The sequence below is a fragment of the Nipponia nippon genome, unplaced genomic scaffold, assembly GCF_047370975.1.
Source record: "Nipponia nippon isolate SJK-2023a ecotype South Korea unplaced genomic scaffold, ASM4737097v1 scaffold_4, whole genome shotgun sequence".
In the NCBI taxonomy this organism is placed as follows: domain Eukaryota; kingdom Metazoa; phylum Chordata; class Aves; order Pelecaniformes; family Threskiornithidae; genus Nipponia; species Nipponia nippon.
In genome coordinates, this window is record NW_028262358.1 from 45,446,973 (window position 1) to 45,473,441 (window position 26,469).

General features: G+C 49.2%; 1 protein-coding gene across 8 annotated transcripts; it reads left to right on the forward strand.

Annotated features, from left to right (window-relative positions):
- The first annotated feature begins 128 nt into the window (after positions 1 to 128).
- Positions 129 to 26,469, forward strand: EXOC8 (exocyst complex component 8). Of its 8 annotated transcripts, none has more exons than XR_015708447.1 (4): positions 129 to 1,907; positions 2,546 to 2,767; positions 8,510 to 8,674; positions 17,964 to 26,469. XR_015708447.1 is itself a non-coding variant. In XM_087775836.1 (4 exons), exons 1-3 carry the CDS (start codon positions 267 to 269, stop codon positions 7,061 to 7,063), a joined length of 1,980 nt encoding a protein of 659 aa, XP_087631962.1. In that variant the 5' UTR covers positions 129 to 266; the 3' UTR covers positions 7,064 to 7,095; positions 8,510 to 15,653. The 8 variants fall into 8 exon arrangements, 4 of the variants coding, with proteins under 4 accessions (XP_087631962.1, XP_087631963.1, XP_087631964.1 ...); XR_015708446.1 differs by having other exon boundaries at positions 2,546 to 3,395; positions 8,510 to 8,772; positions 17,964 to 26,464; XR_015708448.1 differs by lacking the exon at positions 17,964 to 26,469 and adding an exon at positions 8,813 to 15,652.

Consider the following 26,469-nt stretch of genomic DNA (forward strand, 5'->3'; position numbering starts at 1 on the left):
CGCCGCCGCGGGGCCGCCCCGACGGCCGGGCCTTAACGCGGGGCCGCCCGCCGGCCGGCGCGTGCGCACTGCGCCGCCGCAAACCGCGGAGCCGCAAACTGCGCCGCCGCCCTCCGACCCCGCGCGCGCCGAGCGCCCGCGCCCAGCCCCACCCCCTCCGGCACATGCGCGCGGCGGCGCCCGCGCGCGACACCGCCCCGGCCCCGCCCCGCCCCATCCGAGGCCGGCGCTGACCCTGCGCCCGCGCATGCGCCGTCGGCGCGGCGATGCTGGCGCAGGCGGCGTACGGGCCTCTGTGCGCAGGCGCGGCCGCGCTCTCCCCGGCGGCGGCGGCGGCGGCGGCGGCGGCGGCAGCGGCGGGGGGCAGCAGGACGGCCGCGGCGATGGCGCTGGGCGAAGGCGGCGCCGGCGGGAGCCGGCTGCGGCGGCAGCTGGAGTCGGGGGGCTTCGCGGCGGGGGAGTACGTGAAGCAGCTGTCGCAGCAGTCGGACGGGGACCGGGACCTGCAGGAGCACCGGCAGCGCATCCAGGCGCTGAGCGAGGAGACGGCCCAGAGCCTGAAGCGCAACGTCTACCAGAACTACCGGCAGTTCATCGAGACGGCGCGGGAGATCAGCTACCTGGAGAGCGAGATGTACCAGCTCAGCCACATCCTCACCGAGCAGAAGGGCATCATGGAGGCCGTCACCCAGGCCCTGCTCCTCCAGGCCGACCGCGACGACCCCGCCCTGGGCGCCCGCCGTGCCGCCGCCGCCGACCCCTTCCTGCCGCTGTCGGCCAAGGAGGCAGCGGCCAGCGAGGAGGGGCGGCAGCGCACGCTCACCACCCTCCTGGAGAAGGTGGAGGGCTGCCGCGACCTCCTGCCCGAGAGCCCCGGCAAGTACCTGGTCTACAACGGCGACCTGGTGGAGTACGATGCCGACCACATGGCGCAGATCCAGCGGGTGCACGCCTTCCTCATGAACGACTGCCTGCTCGTGGCCACCGCCCTGCCCAACCGCCGCGGCGCCTACCGCTACGATGCCCTCTACCCCCTCGACGGGCTGGCCGTGGTCAACGTCAAGGACAACCCGCCCATGAAGGACATGTTCAAGCTGCTCATGTTCCCTGAGAGCCGCATCTTCCAAGCCGAGAACGCCAAGATCAAGAAGGAGTGGCTGGAGGTGCTGGAGGAGACCAAGCGCAACCGGGCCCTCAGCGAGAAGCGACGCCTGGAGCAGGAGGCCCTGCCCCGGCCCGCCCCGACGCCCCCCGAATCCACCAACCCCTTCGAGGAGGAGGAGGAGGAGGAGGAGGAGGAGGAAGAGCCCTCTGCTGAGGAGGAGGTGGTTGACCTGTCACTTGAGTGGATCCAGGAGCTGCCAGAGGACTTGGACGTCTGCATCGCTCAGCGGGACTTCGAGGGGGCGGTGGACCTCTTGGATAAACTCAACGAGTACCTGGGGGACAAGCCCGTGAGCCAGCCCGTGAAGGAGCTGCGGGCCAAGGTGGATGAGCGGGTCCGGCAGCTTACGGACGTGCTGGTGTTTGAGCTGTCTCCAGACCGCTCGCTGCGAGGAGGGCCGCGGGCCACCCGCCGAGCCGTGTCCCAGCTCATTCGCTTGGGCCAGTCCACCAAGGCGTGTGAGCTCTTCCTGAAGAACCGGGCGGCCGCCGTGCAGACAGCCATCCGACAGCTGCGCATCGAGGGTGCCACACTGCTCTACATCCACAAGCTCTGCCACGTCTTCTTCACCAGCCTTCTAGAGACGGCGAGAGAGTTTGAGACGGACTTCGCCGGTAACAACGGCTGCTACTCAGCCTTTGTTGTCTGGGCCCGCTCTTCCATGAGGATGTTTGTAGATGCCTTCAGTAAGCAAGTATTTGATAGTAAAGAGAGCTTGTCGACTGCGGCAGAGTGCGTCAAGGTAAGAGGGTGGTGTGACGTGATGGCCAAAACAAAGGCTGCAAAGCTTGTAAATCCTCTTTTCTAACCCTAGGTTAGTTGTTGACTCTTGAGTGGGTTTCTGGAGAGGTTTCCTGCATTGAGAGGTTAATATTCATTTGGGGTTGGTTTGGTTTTCTTCAATTGAACAGAGGAAAGCATTAAGATGAAAACACACAGCAAGAAAAACCCTGCCTTTATCAGAAATGCAAAATGTGTTTATTCTTAATTTGCCTTTAACCAGCAGGCGGTCCTAGAATTTGCATAAGCTACATCTGAATGCTGAGTATTTTGAAGACTTTTTGTCTGTTTTCCAAGCCTGTCCTGGACTACATTTCCATAATTTTTTGCAAGACTGACTTTCTCGGGTTATGGTTTTCTTTCAGCTGCTAATAGGGGGGAAAAAAAAGTGTGTCTGTGGGAGTTATAATGTAATTATCAAGAGTATTTTTGCCAGGCAGTGTTTATTTTTCAGTTATTGATTTCTCATTAATAAGGCGAAATAAGTGAAGTATGACTAGGGCTTCCCCGTTTTGTGAGAATGATAGATTTGGTAAACGTGTAAGATGTAAAGGGGGCCTGCGCACTAGTAACACCTTTTGCTTTTTGTTACTACCCAAGGTGGCTAAAGAGCACTGCAAGCAGCTTAGCGAGATTGGACTGGATCTCACCTTCATCATTCATGCCCTCCTGGTAAAGGATATCAAAGGTGCTTTACAGAGCTACAAGGATATCATCATTGAGGCCACCAAGCACCGCAACTCTGAGGAGATGTGGAGAAGGATGAACCTAATGACTCCAGAGGCGCTGGGGAAACTCAGGGAGGAGATGAGGAGCTGCGGGGTAGGCAATTTTGACCAATACACGGGCGATGACTGCTGGGTCAACCTTAGCTATACTGTAGTAGCTTTCACTAAGCAGACTATGGCCTTCTTGGAGGAAGCATTAAAGCTTTACTTTCCAGAGCTGCATATGGTTCTTTTGGAGAGTCTCGTGGAAATCATCCTGGTGGCCGTCCAGCATGTTGATTACAGTTTACGGTGTGAACAGGACCCTGAGAAGAAAGCATTCATTAGGCAGAATGCCTCCTTCCTGTATGAAACTGTCCTTCCTGTTGTGGAAAAAAGATTTGAGGAAGGAGTTGGAAAGCCAGCCAAGCAGCTACAGGATCTGAGAAATGCTTCAAGATTGATGCGTGTAAATCCGGAAAGTACCACCTCTGTGGTGTGATGTGACCTAACGGTTCTTATGAACAGAGTGTGAAAGCGCTTACTGCAAATGTTGTACATTGAATATATGAACAAAATGGGGTTTTTGAGTCCCTGAAAAATGCAGAAGCCTAACTGCTGCATTCCAGAAGCTGAAGACTTAACAATCAAAGCCTGCAAGGATGCAACGCTTTTCTTGGTGGATGGCGGGTAGGGGAGCGAGAAGTAAGGTCGAGGTCACATGTCCTTGGACAGCATAGCCTGTAAGAATGGCTTGTGTAGTGTTTGTGGCTTGGGAAATACTGTAGTATACAATTTTTGGCCAAGTGTTTGTGAAAGTCTTAAATGTATGTACACCATATGGCAGGAAAAGATCACTTCTCATCACGTCACTGTAGGAATTCTTTTTTAAGGCAGTTTTTTGGTAGGAGGGGAGGTGCTGAAACGCTCCCAGGGTGTGGTATTCAGTGAGGCACGTCCACCATCCAGATGTGACTCAGCGCTGCAGATAAACAACATGGATTTGCACGGTCCGATTTGTTTGGTTGCAGTGCAGACTCCTCAGTTTCTCCAACATTCAGATTCTCTTCATTCATTTCAGAGGCCGATCTAAATTAAAAACGTTTTTTGTATAGGTTTTTTGTGTTTGGGTGAAGGGGCTTCTTCTACTTAATATGCTGGCCTGTCGGCTTAAATTACAGCTCTCTGAAAACAAACCTTCTCCTGTCAGAAACATTTGTTGCCTTCAGAGAAGAAGTGAGAATAACTTTCTTCCCTTCCCCTTTGTGTTCCCCTTCCTTGTTTTCTCATGCACTTCATTGGGGTCAAGTCCATTTGGTGAAGTATGCAGTCTTGCTTGAGGTGCTGTCATAAATGCATTATGGGCCACTGATAGAAACCATTAGTGAAGAGGCATAAATACTTTTGAGATGTGCAGGGCAGGGAGAGGGTCTGAAGGTACTGTTTCATTTGGAAGAAACAGAATGCTAGTTTTGCTGTACAGAAGCAGTACAGGATGAAGAGACTGTGTGTGAGGCTTTTTGTAAATGATGTGATCTTCAAAATACACACTCTCGTCTCTCCTGCAAATATTGGTATCATTTCCTGTAATACAGCAATAACCACGAAGAGCTATTTTTTTCGCAGAAAACACAATGACTGTATTTGGTTGGGAACTCTAATGTAGACGGGGGAAGTTTAGGCAAATGCTTGTTGTTTGGATTGAAGGTGATGGCTATCTTGTTCAGTATGTGTTTCTGAAAATAAAATAAGCCAAGTGTTCTGTAAAGGCTGGCTTTAGAAAGCTGTCAGCATCACCTTCTAAGCTGTGTAAACTTCTTTCCCTTTAGTGCAGACTTTCTTAATTGTGAGAAAATCATGTTACAGCTAAGTAACCTTATATTGGACCCTCAATAAGCGTTCTTAACTGGAATAATTGAGTATCCTATTCCTCTTGCGCTTTCAAATGAAAGCTTTTGCAGTTTGTATCCTGGTAATGAATGCCTTGTGACTGCCTGAACAAACAAAAGATATCATTAGTAAAACATTCTGCATAACTGCTTATGCCGGAGCTTCTTCATTTCTCCCTATTTTCACAGTGCTAGTTCAATGCAGTTTTCACTTTAGTGGCTGGTTTTCTTTCTCTTGCTCTTTGGATGCCTTTTGAACTGTCAGGTTTTGCAAAGCATCCTACTGTGTCTGCTCACTTGCTCTCCAGTGTTTGAGCCTTTTGCTAGCAAATCACAGAAAAAAAAAATGTACAATATGGTTTTAAAGGGTAACTCGGTGCTCTTAGCTAAAACTGATGGCAAACCAGTTTTATTTTAAGGTGCAGGGACACTGAGAGTTAGAACTTGTGTGAACAGGTTATCTCCAAGAGAGAGCTGCATAGGCATTATTTTGCTAGTGAACTATCTCTGATATCAGAACCTAGTGAAGTATATTGAAATAATATATTCTCTGTCATCTGTTTAAAGTGGGCAAAGGTAGCAACCTGGACTTACTTAATTTGAGAAATGTTTTCAAGTGGATTAGAAGTGAGAGCTCTCCATGATGACAGATATTTTGGAAGAGAGGGAGAAGGGAGGGCTTTTTTTCTATGAAGGCAGGTATATTTTATTGTTTTCTTTACAGCAGAAGAGAGCATCTTGAAAGCACAGAATAAGTACAGATAAGCCTTATGTAATTTTCTTTTTTTTTTTTGCTGTGCAAGAGAAGGGTAAGCTGTGGAACTGCAGCTCAAGACTGATTATTGTGATGCTTGAGAATTTTGTGTAAGAAGCTGAATTGTAGTTTCCTGATTCCCAACTCTGGCATCAGACTGAATAGGAGGAGAGGCCTGTTCATGCTTCTACTGCAAGCTGGTGTAGCACAGCCTATCCTCACCAGAGGATGAAATGTAGAATGTAATTCTGCCATGTGCTCTGTTACGCCTCTGTTACCGCTCCCTTCATCCATCTGTTTATGGCACGCAGGGCCTACTGATTTTGTCTCTGCTGTCATCCATAGAGCAGTGGGCTTATGGGGATGTTGGTTTTAATGGATCAGGGAATCTGGCCTTTCCTTTGCGTGATCAAATACCATGTTTGTGTGCCTGTCACAGTTCAAACACACGTGTGAATTTGTATAAACTGCTGTAGGTAGCATTGATATTTTGCAATTTGTGAATCTATTCAAGTCATAATAAAAGAAAAACAATGGCTTAAGGAAAATGGTGTGCAATTAAATTAAACACACTTTGTATGTTAATTCAGTTAACAGAAAAAGTCAACATATGCTGAGAGTCATGGTTTAATAAATTTCAGATTTGCAGATGGTAATTTTGAATGGCGCTTTTCTTTTCCCGAGCTGTACACCTGTGGGGTTAGTGTTGTTCAAGTTGGGATTTGCAGTAACTACTGAATAATACGGTAGCAGTTTTGTTGATTTGGGGAAGAACTAGTTGTATTTTTTTGTTTGTTTGTTTTGAGACAATTGCATATAAAATCTGGTTTCCGTTAGCTGCTGTGACAAAATTGTGATGTGTAAAATGAAGATTTTATTTTTAATTCAGATGAATTTATGTATTGGAATTTAATGCAATAACTTTTCTGAACAGTGAGGACCATGCATTAAAACTTTTGGACATACAAAACCAGTGGTGTATTTCTGTTTTTATTACATCATCATCAGAAAGGGGATGTTGGTTCAAAGTTCAAGTCCACTAATAAATTTCCAGTGAAGTCAAAGAGCTTCAGGTCAGTCATTTGTGCGGGAGATGTAAGAGGCAGCCAGGTGATGAAAGCCAAGCGATGTCACTTCAGTTACATTCTTACGAAGTCAGTGTGTGGCTTAATAAGGTGAAGTTGGAGGAAAATGTTTCTCAGCATTGTATCCGATTCAAATTGAGGAGAGGCTGTACTCTAGTCTAATGGGACTTCGGGTAGACGCGTGAGGCCTTATAACGCCAGGGCAGCGTGATGCTCTAGGGTTTTTACCTTCCAGAGATTATTTTGTCACTGGAGTCCCTTCGTACTTAGCTTGCATGCTGAGCGTGCGGTATAGTCCATCTCCTCGCTAGGTGGAGTTTTGTCCGTCGAAGCTTCAGTGTGCCCTGGGCAGGCACAGGCATTAAACCTGTGCTACCTCGCAGCGTGGCTTGGGATGGTTTTGTAGCGCAGTGGGGAATGAAGATGCTGCGCCGAACGAGTCAGATGTTAGGGTCAACTCTTTTTCCTTCCTTGGTAGTGCTTTTCTTCTGCGTTTTCTAATTTTTGTACTGTTAATTTCTTAATTTTTCATGTTTTCTTTTCCTGCTGTGCTTCTATACTGTCAGCAGGCATCCTGCAGAGGATCTCAGCTCTCTACATTTTCTAAAAGTATGCACCAACACGTGACTTCTGTTCCGCCTGAGGGACGCTCTGCTAGACTGCAAGCCCCTGCAGAGATGTGAGAAGTTGCTTGTCCCAGCTTCAGCTGTCTCGTGTAAGATGTTCAGCTTAATGACTTCTCAAAGTCAAGCTTGTGCGACCTCTTGTCATTCTGCTTCAATATCGGACTGAAATTCCAATGAGAGCTCACGCTCATAACGCAGCTTTGCACTCCAGCACAATAATGCAGAAGGGTCCCCACCACCAATTTTCATAACTTACGCACGCTTTACGTTCCCTTTGCTGCACAACTCTTACGTTTTCATTGGGTTACCTTTTACTTAAAAATATTAGTAGTTCTGCAAACTCCCAGCGTATTTTCTCTGAAGAAAATCAGATCCAGAATGGGGCTTATCTGTCAAGGAGCTTTGGGAGCATAGCCTGTAGATACATACTTTTCCTCAGACGTTTGAGAGTTGTGATATGCATTCAATCCCTGCAAACTCTGAAAGGTAGCGGAGAGAGAAACGCCGGTAACTGTGGGAAGAATATTTCTCAATCTTATGTAGTATACTGTTTTTGTGAAAATAGATTTATGCCCCTTATAATTACAAGGGATGCTGACTAGAGTAATAGATCAGAATTTGATTGAGTCACCTTGGACACAGAGTAATTGCCTCTTGAGTATTTAGGTAACTTTGTTAACTTTAGGTAACTTTAACCTGCTCTGGTGAGACCCTACCTGCAGTACTGTGTCCAGCTCTGGGGTCCTCAGCACAGGAAAGACATGGACCTGCTGGAGCAGGTCCAGAGGGCCACAAAAATGATCAGAGGGCTGGAGCACCTCTCCTATGAGGAAAGGCTGAGAGAGTTGGGGTTGTTCAGCCTGGAGAAGAGAAGGCTGCGAGGACACCTTGTAGCAGCCTTTCAGTACTTAAAGGGGGCATATAAGAAAGATGGGGACAGACTTTTTAGCAGGGTCAATAGCGATAAGACAAGGGGTAATGGTTTTAAACTAAAAGAGGGTAGACGTAGACTAGATAGAAGGAAGAAATTTTTTACAATGAGGGTGGTGAAACACTGGAACAGGTTGCCCAGAGAGGTGGTAGATGCCCCATCCTTGGAAACATTCAAGGACAGGCTGGATGGGGCTCTGAGCAACCTGATCTAGTGGTAGATGTCCCTGCCAATTGCAGGGCGGTGGAACTAGATGGCCTTGAAAGGTCCCTTCCATCCCAAAGCATTCTATGATTCTATGAACTTTGCTAATACAACCTCAATGGCGTCAACGTACCCTGTAACACAGTTCTCAACTTCAGGGTTACAGGCTGAACTAGATTCTCTGCTACAGGTGTGCTCTGTTTGACACAGCAGAGAGAAAGTACTAGCAAGAGACCTGGCCTGTGCTGACCACTGAGCAGTATTCCCCTTCCCGGTGGTTTACGTGGCTGATCAGGACAGCTTTAAGGCAATTTTAGATCACTCTTCTGTGACCTTGTGGTATTTATCCTCTCTCCCTCCCCATGCAGTGGCTGGATCACAGCTGCATTCCTTTTGATGGCCTGAGCATCCCACTTCTCACCCAAGCAGAAGATTATATGAAGAGGATGGAGAGAACTTGCTCCCCAAATTAGTTGAAGAGAGCTGTGATGGCACACGGTTACCAGTGGAGGTCCCACAAGAGCTCTGCATTGGTGAGCATCACCTCGGAAAGCTGGCATCCGCTGCGTATGCAAGCAGATACGATTGCATTCAATTTGTTCTCATAGACCAGTACAAGAGCTAAAAGCAGGTATGAAAGCTGAGATATTAATCTCTTCGTGTCATGGCAGGAGCTGGACTCTGAGGCATCGGCGAAGATTACCCAAAATATAATTTGGCCCTGCAGCTGTCGGGAATCTTGTTCAGATGTGCTAATGTGTTGGCACGTGATTATTGAATGTATTGCATTAGGGAGGTGGACCGGGGAGAAAAGCAGGTAGCATTAACTTCACTGCTGCGTGGGAAGTCCTTGGAGATGCTTGGATTAATGATAATTTCAAGTTATTTAAAAAAAAATAAGCCATGCAGCTCTTCAGCTAGTTGCACCAACACACACAGTTCTTTCTCTGTCGTCCCAGAAAGCTGATCCAGTCAAAATCAGAATTCTCATGAAGGTGAGAGAGAGTTAGCCAAATCCTTTGCGATACGAGGCATGTGAATCTAAACACCTGCAAACTTGGGCAAAATTGAGATCTGAACTTCAGACCCTCCCCAGCCTGGCTGTGGGCCGAGGGAAAACTTTGTCTCAAACACTTCCAGACTTCAGGTTCTCTGGGCTTTGAGTCATTCCTACTGTTTATAAAACCACAATTCATAGACAACCATCTGTGCCAGTCAGATTTGTTAAGACTAACGTGTTTTGGGGTTTTTTTAATTACAGCTTTACAGCACTGCTGCAGTCTGGGTACTCCTGTTGTTATGTTCATTTTCAGCTCTGCGGACCCTGTTTTCACAGTAGGAAGGGGCCCAGCTCCCTGCCCCAGCTCCTGCAGGATGGGGTGGTCAGAAGAGTATTGGAAGCTGTGCAGAGAATCCTTCCTTCCTCAGGGTTCAGTGAATTTTCCTCTCAAAGTGTGGGTCTCTGATAAGCAGCTCCTGTTTGCCTTTTTTCCCCCCACTAACAATTGGCAGGATTGTTTATTTTCCCACTCCGCAATGTCACTACAGCAGCAGAGGTGCCAGATTGGCTTTGTGGAGGAAGGAGGCCAAACTGCATGTTAAATTACAGTCCATGCATCTGTCTTAATGTAATTTAGGCCATATACCTCCCTGCCTGCTCTCGCTAATGACAATGTACGTGGGGAGGAGGGAGGTTGGGGGGCGTTACAAGGAAAGATCTGTTATCTTTGTCCCTCCAACTTCCATCCAGCAAGGTGCTTAAGCACACACCAAAGAGCATAATATGTCCCCCTGAATTTGAGAGGCCCACTCCTATACTCAGTTAATTACATGTTAAAGATCTTTTCATTCATGGAGCATCAGTAAATTTCTGTTGAATTTCACAAAACCAACTGGCAAAGAAGCGATGGGGGGCAATACTAGAGCAACAGCAGCACGTGAGCAAAATGTGCATTTCTGTGACACCTCAACTCTAGTGTGACAAATTGTGGTCCCAAACAAAGCCTTTCCCTTCTTCAGTGGGACCAGTAGGCTCCATAAATCACCAGCATTGCAGCTTCCCAGGAGGCAGCAGTAATAGAGTCGGACACGCTAAAATAAAGTTGCTTCATCTGACCGGGCGCGATACATGGCACTGTTAGGGTGGAGAAAATGCCCTTGGGAAAACTTCGATGCTTAATGAAGGGTGCGCAGGGACTGTGGATCAGCTGCTGCCCTGGGATGTGGCTCCACCTGAGCCCAACACCGGTGCCGACTGGCACCAGGAGCAGCAGTCCCAGCCTCCCATCCACCTCCATCCTCCCTCCTTTTACCCAAACCCAGCGCCTCCCACCGCCAGCGCTTCCCTCCTGCTGTCCACCCGGCCTGAAATAGGTCTCCTCCCTCGGTGGGATTAAACCCCATCTTGTTTGCTTGGCGACAAGTGATGTGCACAGTAGGCAGAAGGCCCCCGCGCCACCGCCTGGCATCTTCACACCAAGCAGCCCCTCTCCTGGTGTGCCTGTAATCAGTCACCATTTTTTGTTTTCCCCTGAAGTTTATTACCATTTAAATAGCCTTCCAGCCTGAGACGTCCTGGGGGGTTTGTGGCCCTGCTGCATCGCCCTCCATGAAATTAATTCCCCTAAGATCGTGTCCTCACAGGAAAATGGTATGGGTTCAACTAAACTGTTTTAGAAACTGTTTTAAACCCATACAAGACTTTCTGTGGCCCTTGAGTTTTGACTAGAACACTTTCTACGTACATGGCTTGGGGTACAATATGCTTAGACACGAATCCGGCTGTCTGGGGCAGTGTTTTTGACTACTGTGGGCAAATTCCATATTTAACTCAGCATGTGTTTTTAGGCCTTGAAGATTTAAGGGCCAGACTTCAAATGCCTTTAATCAGGAAGCAATTAATTGCACAAATTTCCTCCTTGCAGTCGGCGTAGCGCTCATCCAGGTAATGCTCCCTGCGAGGCGATGGCTCATGCCTGCGCACTACTTCTATTACTGTATCTCTCTGCTAATTAGTTCCTGTTGGACGGTAGGCCAGGTTGCTACAGGGGGTTCAGATAAAAGGTACCATCAGTTAAGACAATCTAAAGATAGCTTTAAGAAGAAAAACAAATGGTTTGATTTCCTGCTGAGCTCTTTTTTGTACTATTATTATTTCTGAAGAGAACTCCCAAGCAGGATTCGTGCTTTTGATGGAAGTCAGGACCAGGTTTGTGAGACTTGTTCCAACACCTTGACGTTGAGCACGAGTGGGTTTTCCTCCAGAGCACCCTGGTGTGCGCCCAAGACCGATCGCAAGTAGAAGACACCTACTTTGTCTCTTTTGCACCCACCTCCGTGCAAAGGATCGCAGTCCTGGTTCTCCCTCAAAAACGATGCTCGGCTTCACTTTGAGAGAGGTGTATGCGTACCAGGGCAGGGAGAGCTGGGGGGGACGTTTGGCCCTCATTGACAGTCCCGGGGGCAGCGCATACAGAATGTCTCACAAAACAGGAGGGTAAGGCTTCGGCTGCCCCTCTGCCCCACGTTCAGGTCAGGGCCGTTTCCCCCGCTGCTGACACTGACACCAACCTTGTCCGCTTTTTCAAACACAAGCCACACACCCTTCCTGTCCTGCATGCTGGCTAGAAATGGCAAACTCCCTCATTATGCTATTACTATGACTAGCAGAAACCTTCCTTTCTGCACAAACAACTCTTCATGTTTGACTATTATAATTGTATTTTCAAAGTTATAAATAACACATTAGCCTGGTTTATGTGTTCATGCAAGTCAGGCTATAAACTGGCAGATGAATGAAATTAACTGTCTCCAGAATTCACATTCCTGTCACTTATTCAATTATTTGATCAACATAATTGCTCAGAGCAAGAGCTAATTGGAAAATGACATGCATTTACCCTGTCTATAGAGGAGGAAAGGCTTATTGGATATTTTACTGCAGGCATTTTCATTACTTCCAATATTCTGGAAGAAACAAGGTTTTTAAATGAGCCAGGCCCAAACACACAGAGCTTGTTTGCTAGCCAGATGCTTTCCCACCCTTAAAATAGTTCCAGTATTTTGTGGTGCAAGGGTTTGAACACGTCTCTACTGCAGTGCATACAAGTACCCTGGCATACAGGTATGGCAGCCGCAAGCCAAGCTTGCCTCCAGGCGTCTACAGCACTAAATGCGTCCTTGCTTCTGTAGATCTGCATTCATGCTGGTGCTGCAGCTATACTTGTTTGGTTCTGCCTATGACTGGCTCCCGTCCCTGGGAGCTGATACGGAGAGTATCGGTCGGCTGAGGCAGAAGAGCCTCTTAGGAGTAGGAAAGGCAGAAAGTGATTTTATTCAAGGCCACAGTTTGAAACACTGATACCTTTGGAATGATTTTTTTTGTCCCTCGCCTCGCTCAGGCATTCTGGTTAACATTGCAGGTCCGCACACAGGCACACATCTGTACATCTGTGCACTCTGTTATGAAAAGAAAACGTAAGAAGCGGGTGCCAGAACAGAGGGGTGGGGATGGAAAGGATCAGGAGGTAGGAGACTCGAATCCTAAACCAGTCCCTGTTTCCATTATTAGCTCTAGCATTGGTTGGGGTTGGAATATTTAATTTGCTTAAGTAAGAGACAAGCAAGCACTTTTCCAGGCTGTGTGGAGGGGGAAGAAGCTCATCTATCAACGCCAACAGTTTGCAACCTATTGTCTGCAGGCCCTGAGGCCATCTATGGGTTATCTGTAGGGGAAGGGGAGCTAAGAAAATCAGCCCTGTTGTCAGTTGCCTTAAATTTATGACAGATGGTCTGCACTTCCACTGGAAAATATTGGGGTCTGCAATTGGCTAAAACCCTGTGTGTTTTCTTCCTGCTGTTCATGAGCAGTTCAAGCATCACGTTTTGGCTGCTTGAAAAGGCTCCAAAAGCGGCCCACAAAGCCTGTGAGGGCTGAGAACCACGCTGTACTGGATCTCGCTCCCCGAGCTGTAGCTGTGCTGCTAAGGGGGTACAGGACAGCTCTGGGAAACTCACTGTACTGCATGCAGTGTCCTCGGGGCTGGTACTGTCTATATTTGATGAGGAGTAGTTAACCAGGTGAGTCATTATTTAGTTCATCCAAAAGGAGATTAAGAAATGAGTGCAGCACAGCCTATTTGTACTTACACCAGGACATTTCTGATAGTGGAGTTTTTTAGGGTAGGAAGCAAAAGTATACAACAAGAGAACAAAAACCAGCCCCACCATGGGTGGCTAGGGAGCTTGCAGTGCTTCTGTAAGTGTCCCGGTGGTCCCTGGGGGAAGGAAAGTTAGGTCCATTGAACTACCTGTAAGCACAATTTTGCTGTGCTGCTTAATGGGGATGCCCTGCGGTTTGGAAAAGGGGGGTGCTGAGGACAGCGGGTGCCATTCCCGCTCACGACTCTGCTATGCACACGGCCACAGCGAGCTGAAAATGAGAACGATGCCAGGGTTTGGTGTCCTGTGAGTGACTCCAGCTAGTGGACAAATAGCCCCCGAGTGCGAGGCCGTGATCTCTAAGCTGTGACTCATGGTATAAATCGGTAACCTGATGGCACCACGGGACATCTCACACGGAAGATGCAGCTTCCTTTCTTGCCAGCTCTAGGCGCAAAGGGAAAAAGGACAAACCCCCAGGATATGTCAGGATCTTGCCAATTCAGGCCGCTGCTACGCAGGGCCAAAAGAGGGGACAGGCGTGCCGGGCGGTGGCTGTTGCGGGGGCAGAGGGAGGAGGCAGCCCTACGGCCTGCCGGGCCCCCGCAGCCCGCACCGGCATGCGGCCGGGGAGACGCTCCCCCGGGGGCCCGGCTGGCACCCCGCCGCCCTCCCCGCCGCCACCGGCGCCGGCACCGGCACCGGCACCAGCACCGGCACCGGCAGCGGCACGGCCCCGTCCCGCCCCCCCCGGCGCCGCGGCGGCACCGACAGCAGGGGGCGGCCGCCGCCGCCGCAACCGCCCGCCGCCCCGCATCCAGCCCCGCATCCCAGCGTCCCCGCCGCTCCGCACCCAGCCCGGCAGCTCCACAGCCCCACAGCCCTTCGGCCCAGCAGGCTCACAGCCCGGCATCCAGCCCCGCAGCCCCGCAGTCCTGCAGCCCCTCCGCCCAGCACCCCTGCAGCCTCGGACCCAGCCCACAGCCCTCCAGCCCATCCTTTGCACATGCCCGCCACCCAGCAGCCTCATATTCCCCCAGTTCAGTGTCCCAGCAGTCCCACAGCCAAGCACGCCTGCAGACCTGCATCCACATGTCCAGTTCTGTAGCCCTGCAGACCCACAGCCTAGCATCCAGTCTCAAATCCCCAAATCCCTGAATCCCAGCATCCCCACAGCCCAGCATCCCTGCAGCCTTACAGCCCAGGAGCCCTGCAGTCCCACAGCCCTACCGCCCAGCAACCCCACAGCGCAACACCCAAGCTGTATAGCAGCCCCAAAGCTCCGCAGCTCTGCAGCTCAGCATCTCCGCAGCTCTGCAGCTCAGCATCCCTGCAGCCCCACACCCGCAGCTCAGCAGCACAAGCATCTCAGCATCCCGGCCCCGGGCATGCAGCAAGCGTGGCTGGCACAGTGCTGCTGCTGCTCACGGGTCTAGGTTTTATTGTGTTTTCTGCCCCCGGGGCAATGACAACTGTGACCGTGGAGGTGGTTGTAGTCATACTGGGGCTTTTTTGCCTGAGGCCCTGTTATAAACTGTACTGGCAGAGGTGCTACTTCATTCCTGGAAGCCGGAAAATCTTTCTAGTGTGGGCTTGCCGCAGCCTGAGGAGGCAGCTTTACAAACATGCAGGATGCAGCCAGAGTTACTGGGGCACTGCTGGTCCCACCGCTGTGCAGGGCTGGAGGCAGGCATGCAACGTGGGTAACGAAAGGCAGCAGCAGCAGCTGCCTTCGCAACTTCTTGGCTCCAGTGCTACAGCCTGGTACTTCACCGTGAGCTTTGTCCCCATCAGGAACAGTCCCTCCCTATGCACACTAACAGATTTTTCTGCAGGAGTTTAGCATTAGAAATGAACACTGGAAACCTGGTGCTTTTGTTACACTGGGACATTCATCCTGCTGACTGTGAATCAACATGATTGCGTCGCTGCAACTGGAAAATTCAACCAATACATGCAGAAAAATGATTCTCCCCCAGTTTTTTCGTCTATTCCTGTCCACTTTCTTGCCCTGCTGAGCCTCATGCTGGCAACTCCTTGTAGGAGGCCAGTAGCATGTTCGATCTGATGGAGCGCTCCTCTCCTGCCTGACCTGCAGCACAGCCTTGCTGTGTACCTGAAGCGATGGCACAGGTGTGCTGCTCCTCTGTGAACACATTCCAAAGGCACGTGGGGGCTGTCTTAGCTGGAACTTCATCCTATTTTTTATTCAGGCACAAAATATCTGGTTACTATTTTCGGGGGAGAGAAGGTACTTGAAATGGAAAAAGTCCCTCAAGTCACAAAATGGGACAGAAAACCAAGCCGTGGAAAATATTTTCAGGCAAACAATAAAAAGGCAGTTTGAGTCAATGGAAATATTTCATTTCAGTACTTTCAAGCTGATTTTTTTTTATTACTTAAAAGTAAAATTATTTACATTGTAGAAGACATTTGAATAAAGAAAACACTATTCTAAATGTCAACAATGGAAAAATATGATGCTTTGATATTCATAATTTTTTCCATATTACTTTTATTTGAGAAATGTATTGGGCATATTTTCTTTTGTAGCTCCCACAAGAAAAACAATAGTTTTCAGGAATCAGTATTTTTCAATTAGAAAATATTTTGCCTATTTTCCTATCTGGAAAAAAGCTGGAAATAGTTACCGTGAAAAGTCTAGCAGGAAGCTTTTAGTTCCAGATGTGGTGTTCTACTTCCCCTAGTATGACAGAGGTACTTACAATTAAAGTTCAAAGATGCAGCACCGGTGGAACTAACTACATATTTCCTGATGATCGTGTCTGTCAGCGCAGGGGTGGTTAGACTGCTATTTACAAATCTGATCTTAATTCATTCTCATACTAAAGGGAGCAATCAAAACCCCAGCGATTCCCAGAGAGAAATCAGGGCCAGTGTACCGGAGGTTTTCTCCCATCTTATTTCTGGCTGTGTTGTGTTCGGAAGAAAGAAGCACATAGCAGATACAGTCCAATCCCAGCCCTCCTCTGGTGAGTCAGAGTCAGCTTCTTAGGTCTTACGGATCTTAAGTCAGGAGGGAAGATGGTCTTGTGGCTTAGGATAAGGACTGTGAGTCAGAAGAGTTTATTCATGAAAAAAAATTGTTCCTTTCATTTATTGGAAATGTCTTTAACCAGCCTAAGCAAGCTGCCACTAGAAAATTTCAGCTGTAGACATTTTAAAGCTGGAGGGGTTAAAAAAAAGAAGTCCTACTGATATGTGATCATTTCTGCAGCAATATTACATTTATCCGTAACCAGTTGTCCTGATAGGAAAAGGACAAGCACCAGCGTAAATACTAGAAATATCCTGATTTGGGTTTCAGGCTAGTTAAATTCCTGTTGGTTAAGCTGGGAATGTTGGTTAAAGACCTCAAGCTGTGACCCACAACAATTCAGGCAGGTTCCTCCTGCCGCTTAGCAAGGCTTGAGTTAAATTGGAAAGCAGGATAGAGCCTCAGTGAGTTTATCAGCTCTGAGCAGTGTGTTTCTAGGCAGATAACCTGCAAGTACCTCCCTGCTTAGCCCCGGAGTCTTACGGGGGATTCAATAGGTTTTCTGTGTGCTGCTGGGAGATATTAAAATCCTTCAGAAAAAAAAAACAAACAACAAACCCAACACAGCTTTGGACCAATCCTCCGGAAATCAGGCATTCAGTCCGTATAGTTAATGATCAGTTGGTGGGTTAATAGCCAAATGTGAAGTTAAGAGCGATTAACGCTTAAAAAAAAAATTAACTGCTTGGTGACTGTAGTCAAAGACAATATTCGGTTATTTTTTAGTGGTTACTTTTCTGTCTGGGCTCCCACGGAGGCTGATGAGGGATATTTTAACTTGTCAAGGCAATAGCACCATAGCAACAAATCCGTTAGCAGCCCATCAGTTTGGTGCACAGGACCTGTTTTGCATACCAGGCCTTTGATCTTTAAGTGTCTTTACCACTACCATTTTTTTATGAGTGTGGTGAAAAGGTGAAATAGGTCCCTTGTTTAAGTAGGACAATTTATTATTGTCATTTAGCTTTTGAAGGACAAGCCAGGCAGAAGAGCTCCACTCAGGGGAGAGAGAGGCCTTGAACAGAAGAATATTTAAGCTTGGGTTAATAGGGAAGCAAGCTGCACCAGGGTTTGCAGAATCCAGTCCTTATTGCATTGGAAAAAAATATTTTTATTTGTTCATCTTCAATTCATGTTTCTTCAGGTTACTGACAAAAGAAACGTTAATTATTTGAACAACAAAAGCTAATGCAGTAAAGATAGGGCTTCTCCCTTCTGCTTTGTGCCACGGCAACATGATTGTTGGGCAAACTTTGACTGAATAACCTGCGATGCCATTAGCTGCTGTGAAAAGTGGAAGGAATTCAGACCAATTTTGAGGGCACCAGCTGAGTCTGTCAATCCAGTAGCGAAGGAAAGAGGAATCACTGCAAACCAAATGGGGACTTTTCCAGCGAGACTATAGAGAGACGGTATCATATAAGTAAATGATATAATATCGGTAAGAACAACTGCTGCTTTCAAACACTGAACTGTAAGAGGCAAGTGTCATTTCTTGTTTCTGTGATCTGTCTCTGATAGAGAGCAATGTGAAAACTGGAACAGACAGCTTTTAACAGGATCTAGCTGTACCTCTGACAGCTCTTGACTATGTTTTCTCACAGGCTTCTTGGGCAGCATCCGGCACGCAGCACCTGTGTGCGCCTCACCACAGAGACCAGCGGTCCCCTGGCCGCAGGCAGCGCCCGCCGCTGGGCAGCCGGCCGCACTCGCACAGGGAGGGGACCCAAAAGGGCTCCTAGGAGGACACCCAGCCCTGTGGTTTTCAAGCTGCACTCGAGGGACGCACCGGTGATCCACAGGGCAAGAGGAGATGGTCAGTAAAGTGGACGGAGAAAAAGTGAATCAAATAGGCGCACCTACTTCCACGCATGCAAACAAATATTACCGTGAGGGAGCAAGAGTACTGAAATGTATCCTAGGCTTTGTCTGGTTTCCATAGTGTTGTCAGTGGAAATCATCACGGAACCATTGCACGTTACAGTCCTTGGATTGTTTTCCAAAAGTATAGTTGGAAGAGAAACTGTCAGGAAACACCAGCACATCCCAGCTGCCTAGAAATGGAATCAGCTGTCCCTAACCATTCCTGCCAGCCCCGGGTGTCTCATCCTGCTGGAGGTGCCTCAGCTCCTGGAGGCAACTGCAATATGCAACTGTCCATACCATTAGAAAGTTTGTCCTGCCATCTGTATTGAGCTTTCCTTGCTGCAATTTAAGCTCATTATTTCTTGCCTTATTTACGTCCACGTGCTGTGGAGAACAGATTATTCTCTTTCTCTTCAATGCGCCAAAGCCAAATTGTGTTCAGCTCCCCATTGTTCATACGGCCCTTCTGTGGGGACAGCCCGTCCCTCCTTCGCCTCCCTGCCTGCCGGTGAGCCAGCGATGACTGATTTACCCCAGAGCAGCCTGGGAACGGCACTCTCTGCAGCTTTCCTTTTCTGTTGCTTTGGTTTTATTCAGTGCTGTCTTCCCGTCCTTAACCACATGCTGGATTTGCCTCTGGTCTTGAGTCCTTTTCAAGCTCTCATTCCTACCCCTGCGATGTATTCCCCAGGATCACCCAAAGCACATTCCTGTTACCTCTGCACCCGCTTTGCTCCTTTGCTTCCCTTCAGGAGGGCTGCCCTTCACAAAAGGCAGCTCCCAAACCCACGGGGACTGCACCACACAACACACACACACATATGCAACAGCTCCACATTAACCAAGACCTAAGAAAAAAAGAGTGCTATGTATAGTCAGTACCTGGAGCTAAACAGAGATATTCTAACCCTCATATTTTTTTGTTAATTGTTGCTCTGAACATTTTTGTTTTATCAGATGGGGAATGACACTCGAGACCTACGTAATGTGTGCCTCTTGTCAATGGCTCTTTGTTGTCTTTTAGGTTTTTTTCCTTATTTTTTCCCTGACCCTATAGTCATTTCTTTGTTCCCTTTGGTAAGCTGGCCACTTGGATCATTATATTCCTGCAAGGCAGGCCTGTCTTAAACCTGGCTGTATTAATTATTATTCGTAATAGCAGCAACATCCGCTGGAATGGCGTGATGCACGGCAGCCAGGGGTCCCTCTGCTACGCACCACGCAAAAAATCACACTACCCAGCTCTGAAGTGACCAGGACAAAAGAGACTGAACCCCAGATGAGAAAGCACCTTTTTCTTATAAAACGAGATGAAACACTTTGGACTTTTCTCTCGTCGGTACTTTATTGCCCTTGTTAATGGCAGGCTCTCCGTCTATACTAGTGCAGGCTAGCAGCAAGATACGAACAAACTAATAAACAAAGGGGAGTCAGGGCACAGGCCCAGGCAGTTGCCCATACAGTTAAATGGTTGGCATTGTCCTTGCATGAGTTTGTCCCAGACCAAGTGAATATTCCCGCAGCCGGTGCCCAGGCATGTTTTGGGAGCCGGGCTGGGCCAGGGAGGGTTCCCAGCAGGCGGTTTGGGCACAGCTCTCCTGCTCCGGGGGACAAGAGCTCATCCCTCTGGGGATGGCTGGGCATGCCGATGGGTCTCAGGGGCATAAAACATTCCCTGGCCTGCCTTATTAATTTATGTAGCCGTAGCCTTGGTGTCTCAGCATTGCACAGCTTTTAATGCATTTACTCATCCCAGCATCCCTGCAGGGCAGGGAAGCGCTGCTCAGCCCCTCGGTCTGACAGCAAAAACACACCCGTGGGGACACTGAAAGGCCAACGTGGCTTCAGAGCAGCCTTCAGGTCCTTGTTTCCCAACCTCCTGCCCCAGCGCCAGGGCTCGAAGCCCCTCAGGTTGGTAAGGACGAGCCAGCAAAGGAGACATGCCCCAGGTCTGGTGGGGTTGCTGCCCAGGACCACACAGGGCGAGACAGGGCCACCTCCTCTGAGCTCTGCGGCTGAGACCAAACCCAGCCTGGTGAGGCTGGGAGGCTTAAAGCATGCACCAGGCAAGTCTGGTCCTGAGAACATGGTCAGGCTTGCACTTAACTTGACCCTTAGGGACTTGCAGAAGCTTAGGCAGAGACCTGACTCCTCCACTCCGTATGCTCTGCCTTACTGGGATGTATGAGGCCTCGGGGCCTCTCGGAGACCATGTGTCAAATCCATACGGACAGTTTGTGCAGAGGAAATTGGTGGGGTCAGGAAGAGCAGAGGGTGCTCAGTGCTTTACAGCCACATTGCCTGAGCTCCTCTGCTGAGAAAAACAGAAAGCAGCTCAGCATCGTGAATTTTTCATCTTCATTTTCCCCGTGCCTGTGTTAACAGGCAGATGATCAGTCTTTGAGCTACTGGGCCATCTGTCTCTGCTCTTGGATCATGTCCATCACCATGGTGTCAGGGACTGTAAATACAGAGAATCGGTGTTCATTAATTAAGGCATTGTATGAAAATGCACTGTTTTATCGACAATCATATTTTGAGATTTTGTTTATAAGCGATATCACTATTTTGATACCTGACCAGTCACAACCGGACCTTTTGACAGAGTGCCTTCAGGTTTCCAGGCCATCTCCCAGGCACACGTTTAACGTCCCTGCAGAGCCCTGCGCACCTCGGGTGAGGATCTGCAGCTGGAGGAGGGTGTCAGGAGCTGCAGCTCCCCGCTGGCAGTGTGGCAGGCGGCCCTGCCCCAAGCCACCCAGCTGCAGCGAGCCCACCCCTGGCCATAACCCGGTGACAAGCTTTGCTCCGGTCAGCAGCCAGCCTGAGGCTCCACAGGGCAGGGATGGATCTGGGGGCCATGTGGATCCAGGCTGCGAGGCTTCAGCTGTATTTATCCCAGCCTTTTGTTCTTCCCTGCTCACCTCTCGCTGACACCTGCACACCTCCTACGTGGTGGGAATACCTGTGCCTTTCCCTGCTCCAGGGCGCTGACAGCGGAGGTGCAGTGAGGGGCCATTACCCACACAGGGTGGGGCTGCAAAATTGGACCCCACTGAGGTGGTGAAACCTGCTCATGGCCTTTCCCTAATTATTATTCTCCTTGCTGAGTCTTCTTCCTTGGTACTGCCTCTGGTAGGAAAGATGTTTTTCTTGCATTATCAAAACAGCTTAAAAACAAAAAGAAAACTCAGCAAAATGAAAACTACCACGAAGAAAAAAAAAAACACGCAAGAAATCTGGGCCTCATCCACTCTTCTGTTAATTAGCCTTAAAGAAAACAATAAAACCAGAAAGCAAAGCAAAAGCCGACAGAGGTTAACTGGGATGGGCTGCTGGAGAAGCAGGAGCTGTGGGAAATGGGGAGACGGCTGTGGAAAGCATCACTTGCAGAGGGCCCTGTCTTTCTGAGGTCTGCCTCTCCCCCCGAGCCCCATTTCATGGCAAATCAGAGTAGATGGGGTAATTATTGCAGCTGTGTTTTGGGCTGGTTTAAGAGGTTGTACTTTCCCAGCTGCCTTTGGAGTGCAACAGCAGTGGCAGGCAGCGTTCCTGCCAGCGCAGCCTGGCTAAATCCACCAAAACAAGCAACCGACCAGCCTTCTGTAAGAACTCGCTGGGTGATTTTTGCCTGTGCATTTTCAATGACAAGTTTCTGAGGAAAACAGTTGCATTTTAAAAACCACACACACAGCCAAAAAAGCTTGTGGACTTTTCCCTTCTCCTCTCTAGCAAATATTTTGCTGCCTCTTTTACAATGCCATTTCTATTGACGTAAAGCGAAGATAAGAAATGTTTGCCTGCGCTGCCTTGCTCAGTTTTCCATGTGTGGCTTCTGGCTGATTTGCCATGTGTCCCTGCTGAGGTCTCAATCCACTTTCGACTGAAAACGCCCAGGTCCTTGCTTGGCTTATCATGCCGACACAGCTGGCAACCTATTAATCTGCTCCCGATGCCTTTACTTCAGAGGGAAAGCTCTGGTGCCTTTTAGTGGTTTGTATTTGTAGCTAACAGAGGCTGGCGCTCAAAGACCCTAGGTCACCTTTCCATGAAAACCTCTCTCCTTAACTACTGGAGCCAGGGGAGGTTCAGCATTTTCGTCCTTCGTGCTCTGGCACTCTTTTTCAAAGGTATAGAGAACCATGAAGCAGCAGGAGAAGTAGGTTTGAAGCCAGGATCATATTATCTACCAGTAATGCTTTGCCCTTATTCACATCTTTAATCTGAGGACTTCAAGACATCTAAGAAGTATCTTCTCATACACTGATAAACTGAGGCTCAGTTTTCACTCTGCAGAAGTTTCCCTGTCGAGCTATGTTTTTAGGCACATGAATTCTGCCCTCCCTCCCCAGCTAACAGAGGACACTAGTCTGGCAAGGTTATCCAGCGGAGGAGTCCTTTGAATCTCAATCTGTTCAGTAAACTGTTTGGAACTAGGCTGGCTGGTGAAAATAAACCACCCTGGAAGGATTTGCCTTGTAGAGCTGTGTTGGTAGTACCATTCTGGCAACTCTTTCTTTCTAAATCCAGCTAAATCATCAGGCAGAGGGAGGTTTGTGAGCAGGAAAGCTGGGACTAGAATGGCAATTTCCTGAGCCTGGCCTTGTACGCTGGCCAGGCGACACTCTGGCTGCTAACAGAATAGTTAGCAAGGGACTCACAGGTACAGACGGGACGCTTGAAAGGGAAAAAATAACATGCATTGTGGCTGGCTCCTACATCTGATTACGTATACCGATTACGGCTGAAAATTTCTGGCCTGGAAACCTGGGAATTAAAGGTTTTCATCCCGTCCCTGAAAAAGAAGAGGAACATAAGGCCCGGCTTTCCAGTATCCCAAACCTGCTTACAGTTCCTCTCCCAAAGCAGATTTCTGGTGGGGTGAAGCACAGTGTGCTGAGAAGTACCTGCTCCTCCCCAGCTGTGGCTGCCAGCACCGGGGAGGTGGGCTGGATTCAGTGCTGAGCTGGATCAACTAAGCTGGGGATCAAGGAGGCACCTGGGAGCCTCCATGTACAACTACCCAAGCCAGGACACTGCAGAATTGGATGGCAGGGTTTGCTCTGCACCGAGCAAATCATGTTCTTTGCTTTCCTGCCTTTGTGTTACCATGCAGCACAGAAAAAGCTGTGGCTTTTTCCCCCTCTGCTAAGCTGCCCCAGAGCCAGTTGTGGATGCTGTCCTGTGATGGCCACCCTCGAAGTCGGGCAGCTATCAAGGAAGCACAGCCTGCTCACTTTCAATAAAACTGACACTTGGGCTGGCTTGTTCGAAGACTTTTAATCTCCACCAAGAAGATCCTAGCAACTGCTTTCAGGAAAGATCTTTAAATGTAGAAAGGGAAAAGGCTTTTCAGTGGTGGCCATGGGGTTCTTCCAAGTTTGATACCAAGAGGAAGCAGCCAGCTCCAAAAGAGATAACACTAGGACCAATCGTTGTTTTTCAGACTTTAAGAGTAACCAACTAAAAATGCATGGGCCAAACTGTCCGCAGCATCACGTCAGCACAGAGCCGTTGCCTGGGGCAACCTTCACTGGGGAAGGTGGGTGCAGAAGCGAGCGTGGGAGCGTCTCTGCAGAGCAGACTGGTCTCTCTGCCCCCCTCACCTCCCAGCACCATTGACAGAAGTTAAGTCCCCTGTTAGGAAGCTGCTCTCACCCCCCCATGAAACGTGGGCTCGTGCAAGGACGTGTATGGCCCAGTGAAAAGTGCCCCTGGGGACATCCCACGGCGGCGGGGAGGTGGTGGAGTTCTCCAGGGAGTACTGATCTCTGTTCACCCTGGCTACTGACCATTTCAGCCCGATCTGGGCATATTTTACAAGCACTGTTCAGTGTCCTGGTTCTCTATGCCTATGGGAGACACGGACTGTCCACTCCCTTGCATTCCCCTTCCTCTTGCAATGTTTGCATTTGGGTTTAAGATGTGCAAAACCTGCCTCCTTCCACCTGCCTCACTGCTGACTGTCTCCCTCTGCGCTCGCTGCTCTGCCCCATCAGCCTGGGCTCTGGCTGCCTCTTCCCGGTCCTCCAGCCAGGTCTGATCACATTATCCTCTGTCACAACTCATTTGCAAACTGGGACCTTATTCTTAAACAGCCCCACATCCAAACCGCAAAGAGATATCACTGCATTGACTTTATCAATGTGTAAAAAAAAGTCTCAGCATTTTTAGGTCCGGCCACCGAGGACTCCCTGGTCCAGACACAAGCTCCGCATCTCCCATTGCACAGCTGGAGTCCCCCCGGCTCCTCCCAGCTCTCCCTCTGCAGGCCTGGGAGATCAGGCTCCTTCCATCTGTCGTGCCACCAGGGTGGGCATTTTGGGGAAGAAACCTTGGGTCTGGCAGTCTGCTCTGGAACTTGGCTCCCTTTTGAAGCAGCCCCGAGGCCTGAAACTCTGGCAAGGTGAGGGGTTCGGGTACAGCGTGCAGGTGAGATGCACAGAGAGGGGTGATGAATTTTGGTGCACATGGACTGCTGGGGTTCATCCCCATTCAAAGAGACTCTGGGTGTCTAATTAGTATAAAAACAAAACAGATGCCTGGCATAACTCTGAGAGAAAAACCGATAAAGGTCTTTTAGCTTGGCTAGAAAACAAAATGTCTGCTGTACAGAAAATACATCCGAGATACAGATGACTTCAGGAACACAGATTACAACACTGAAGATTGGGGTAGGAGTGTACATGGGAGATGGTGGATTGCACTCTAGGCTCAGGCATGAAGGCCATGGAGATCTACCTGTGGCATCACGTGAAGATGCCCACAAATGCAGGTCACCTCAGCTCAAGCATGGGTGAAGAAGGGTGAAGACAGTGCTCACAGCAGGGATGAGAGCAGGGCTGGAGCAGGAACCGGCAGAGGCAGCCAGCAGGATTTCTTCCCAGGAGTGCTCAAATGTCAGGAAGGCTGTGGCAGAAAAGTCACCCGCTAGTCTGTCCTGCCAGGGAGGGGGTTGCATAGTAGGAAGGAAAGTTTTTCCCAGCTGCTGGAAAGAGTGGTGGACTAGGATTTTGACAGCTGTTTTGGGAGTCCACCTGGGGAACTGGTGGGGCTGTGGCAGCTAAGAAAAGCTAGTAAGGGGGTTCACACATGGGCTGACGGGCAGTGTGGCAAACAGCATCCGTGCTGCAGATATGGTGCGTGTTTCGAGTGCTAGCTGCTCTGCCCTTGGCTCCTCAGAGACGTGTGTCCACACTGAGCTGTGGTTTCTCTGCTCAGCTCTCTTCTCTGCCACTCTCACCCGCCCCAACAATGTGCAGCACATTGATCAAGCATGTTTTCTTCTCCTCCAGCTTAGTCCTTGGATTTACCTTCCTCTCTCCAGATTGGCTCTGTAAACTGGGGCTCCTGGGGCAGAAATAGCATGGCAAGTTATAAATCCCAGTGAGCAGGAGGGCAATGAATATGCAATACTGCATTCAGTATGGCACAGGGCAGGGGCAGTTCCTTCATTCAGATGTTTGGCAAAACTGGTATCTTTGTTATTTTTCTTACCGAGACATTTATCTGCCACCACTGAGATCTTACCCAGTCTGTCCCCAGCAGCGCCCAGGCGACCTGCTGGGGCCACTGCTCCGTCCCTGCTGGGAGCCGGCAGGGAGAGCCCTGGGAAGAGCAGCCAGTCTGGAGCAGAGCTCCCACCTCTGGTGCAGCTGGAGGGCTGTGGGGCAGCCCTAGGGTGGTGAGGGGCTCCAGGACAAGCAGGCAAATTGGTGACCTTCACACAAAATACAGGACATATAGCACTGTTGAGCAGCTGTGACCCCAGATCAGCTGAAAAGGATTTTGAAAGTGAGATAAAGGGATCACCCCCCACCGTGGTTCCCCTGCAGAGGCACTGCAGATAGCAGGTTAGGGTTAATTTGTTTTCTGAATTAACTAGGAATTTGGGAGGCTTGAAGCAATTGTGCTTTGTTTTGTTTTAGTTTTCAGGTTTATCTCAAAAATCCTTTTTGCCTGTGTGTTTTTGGTAGTGTCTTCTCAATCAGAACTTAGCTGGAGGGGTGGGAGAGTTTATTGTGTTAATAATGTGTGCTGGTTACTGATCCCTTTCCCCAGGTAGTGAAAACTTCCCTGAGATCGATATCTTGGGTGATGAAAATGTTCTTTAAAAAAAACCCTGGCAAATACATTTTTTTTTAATTACAAATCAAATATACAATAAAAGCAGCAATATCTTGTACTTCTCTAGTCCTTTTGCCTCCTAGTTCTCAAAGAACAGCCTCAGAAGCACTTCTCTGG

Excerpts from the sequence above, each read along its gene's own strand:
- EXOC8 (XM_009470784.2), top strand. The coding sequence starts at position 267 with ATGCTGGCGCAGGCGGCGTACGGGCCTCTGTGCGCAGGCGCGGCCGCG. Across the intron at positions 1,908-2,545 it reads CTGCGGCAGAGTGCGTCAAG|GTGGCTAAAGAGCACTGCAA; the intron begins GTAAGAGGGTGG and ends TTACTACCCAAG.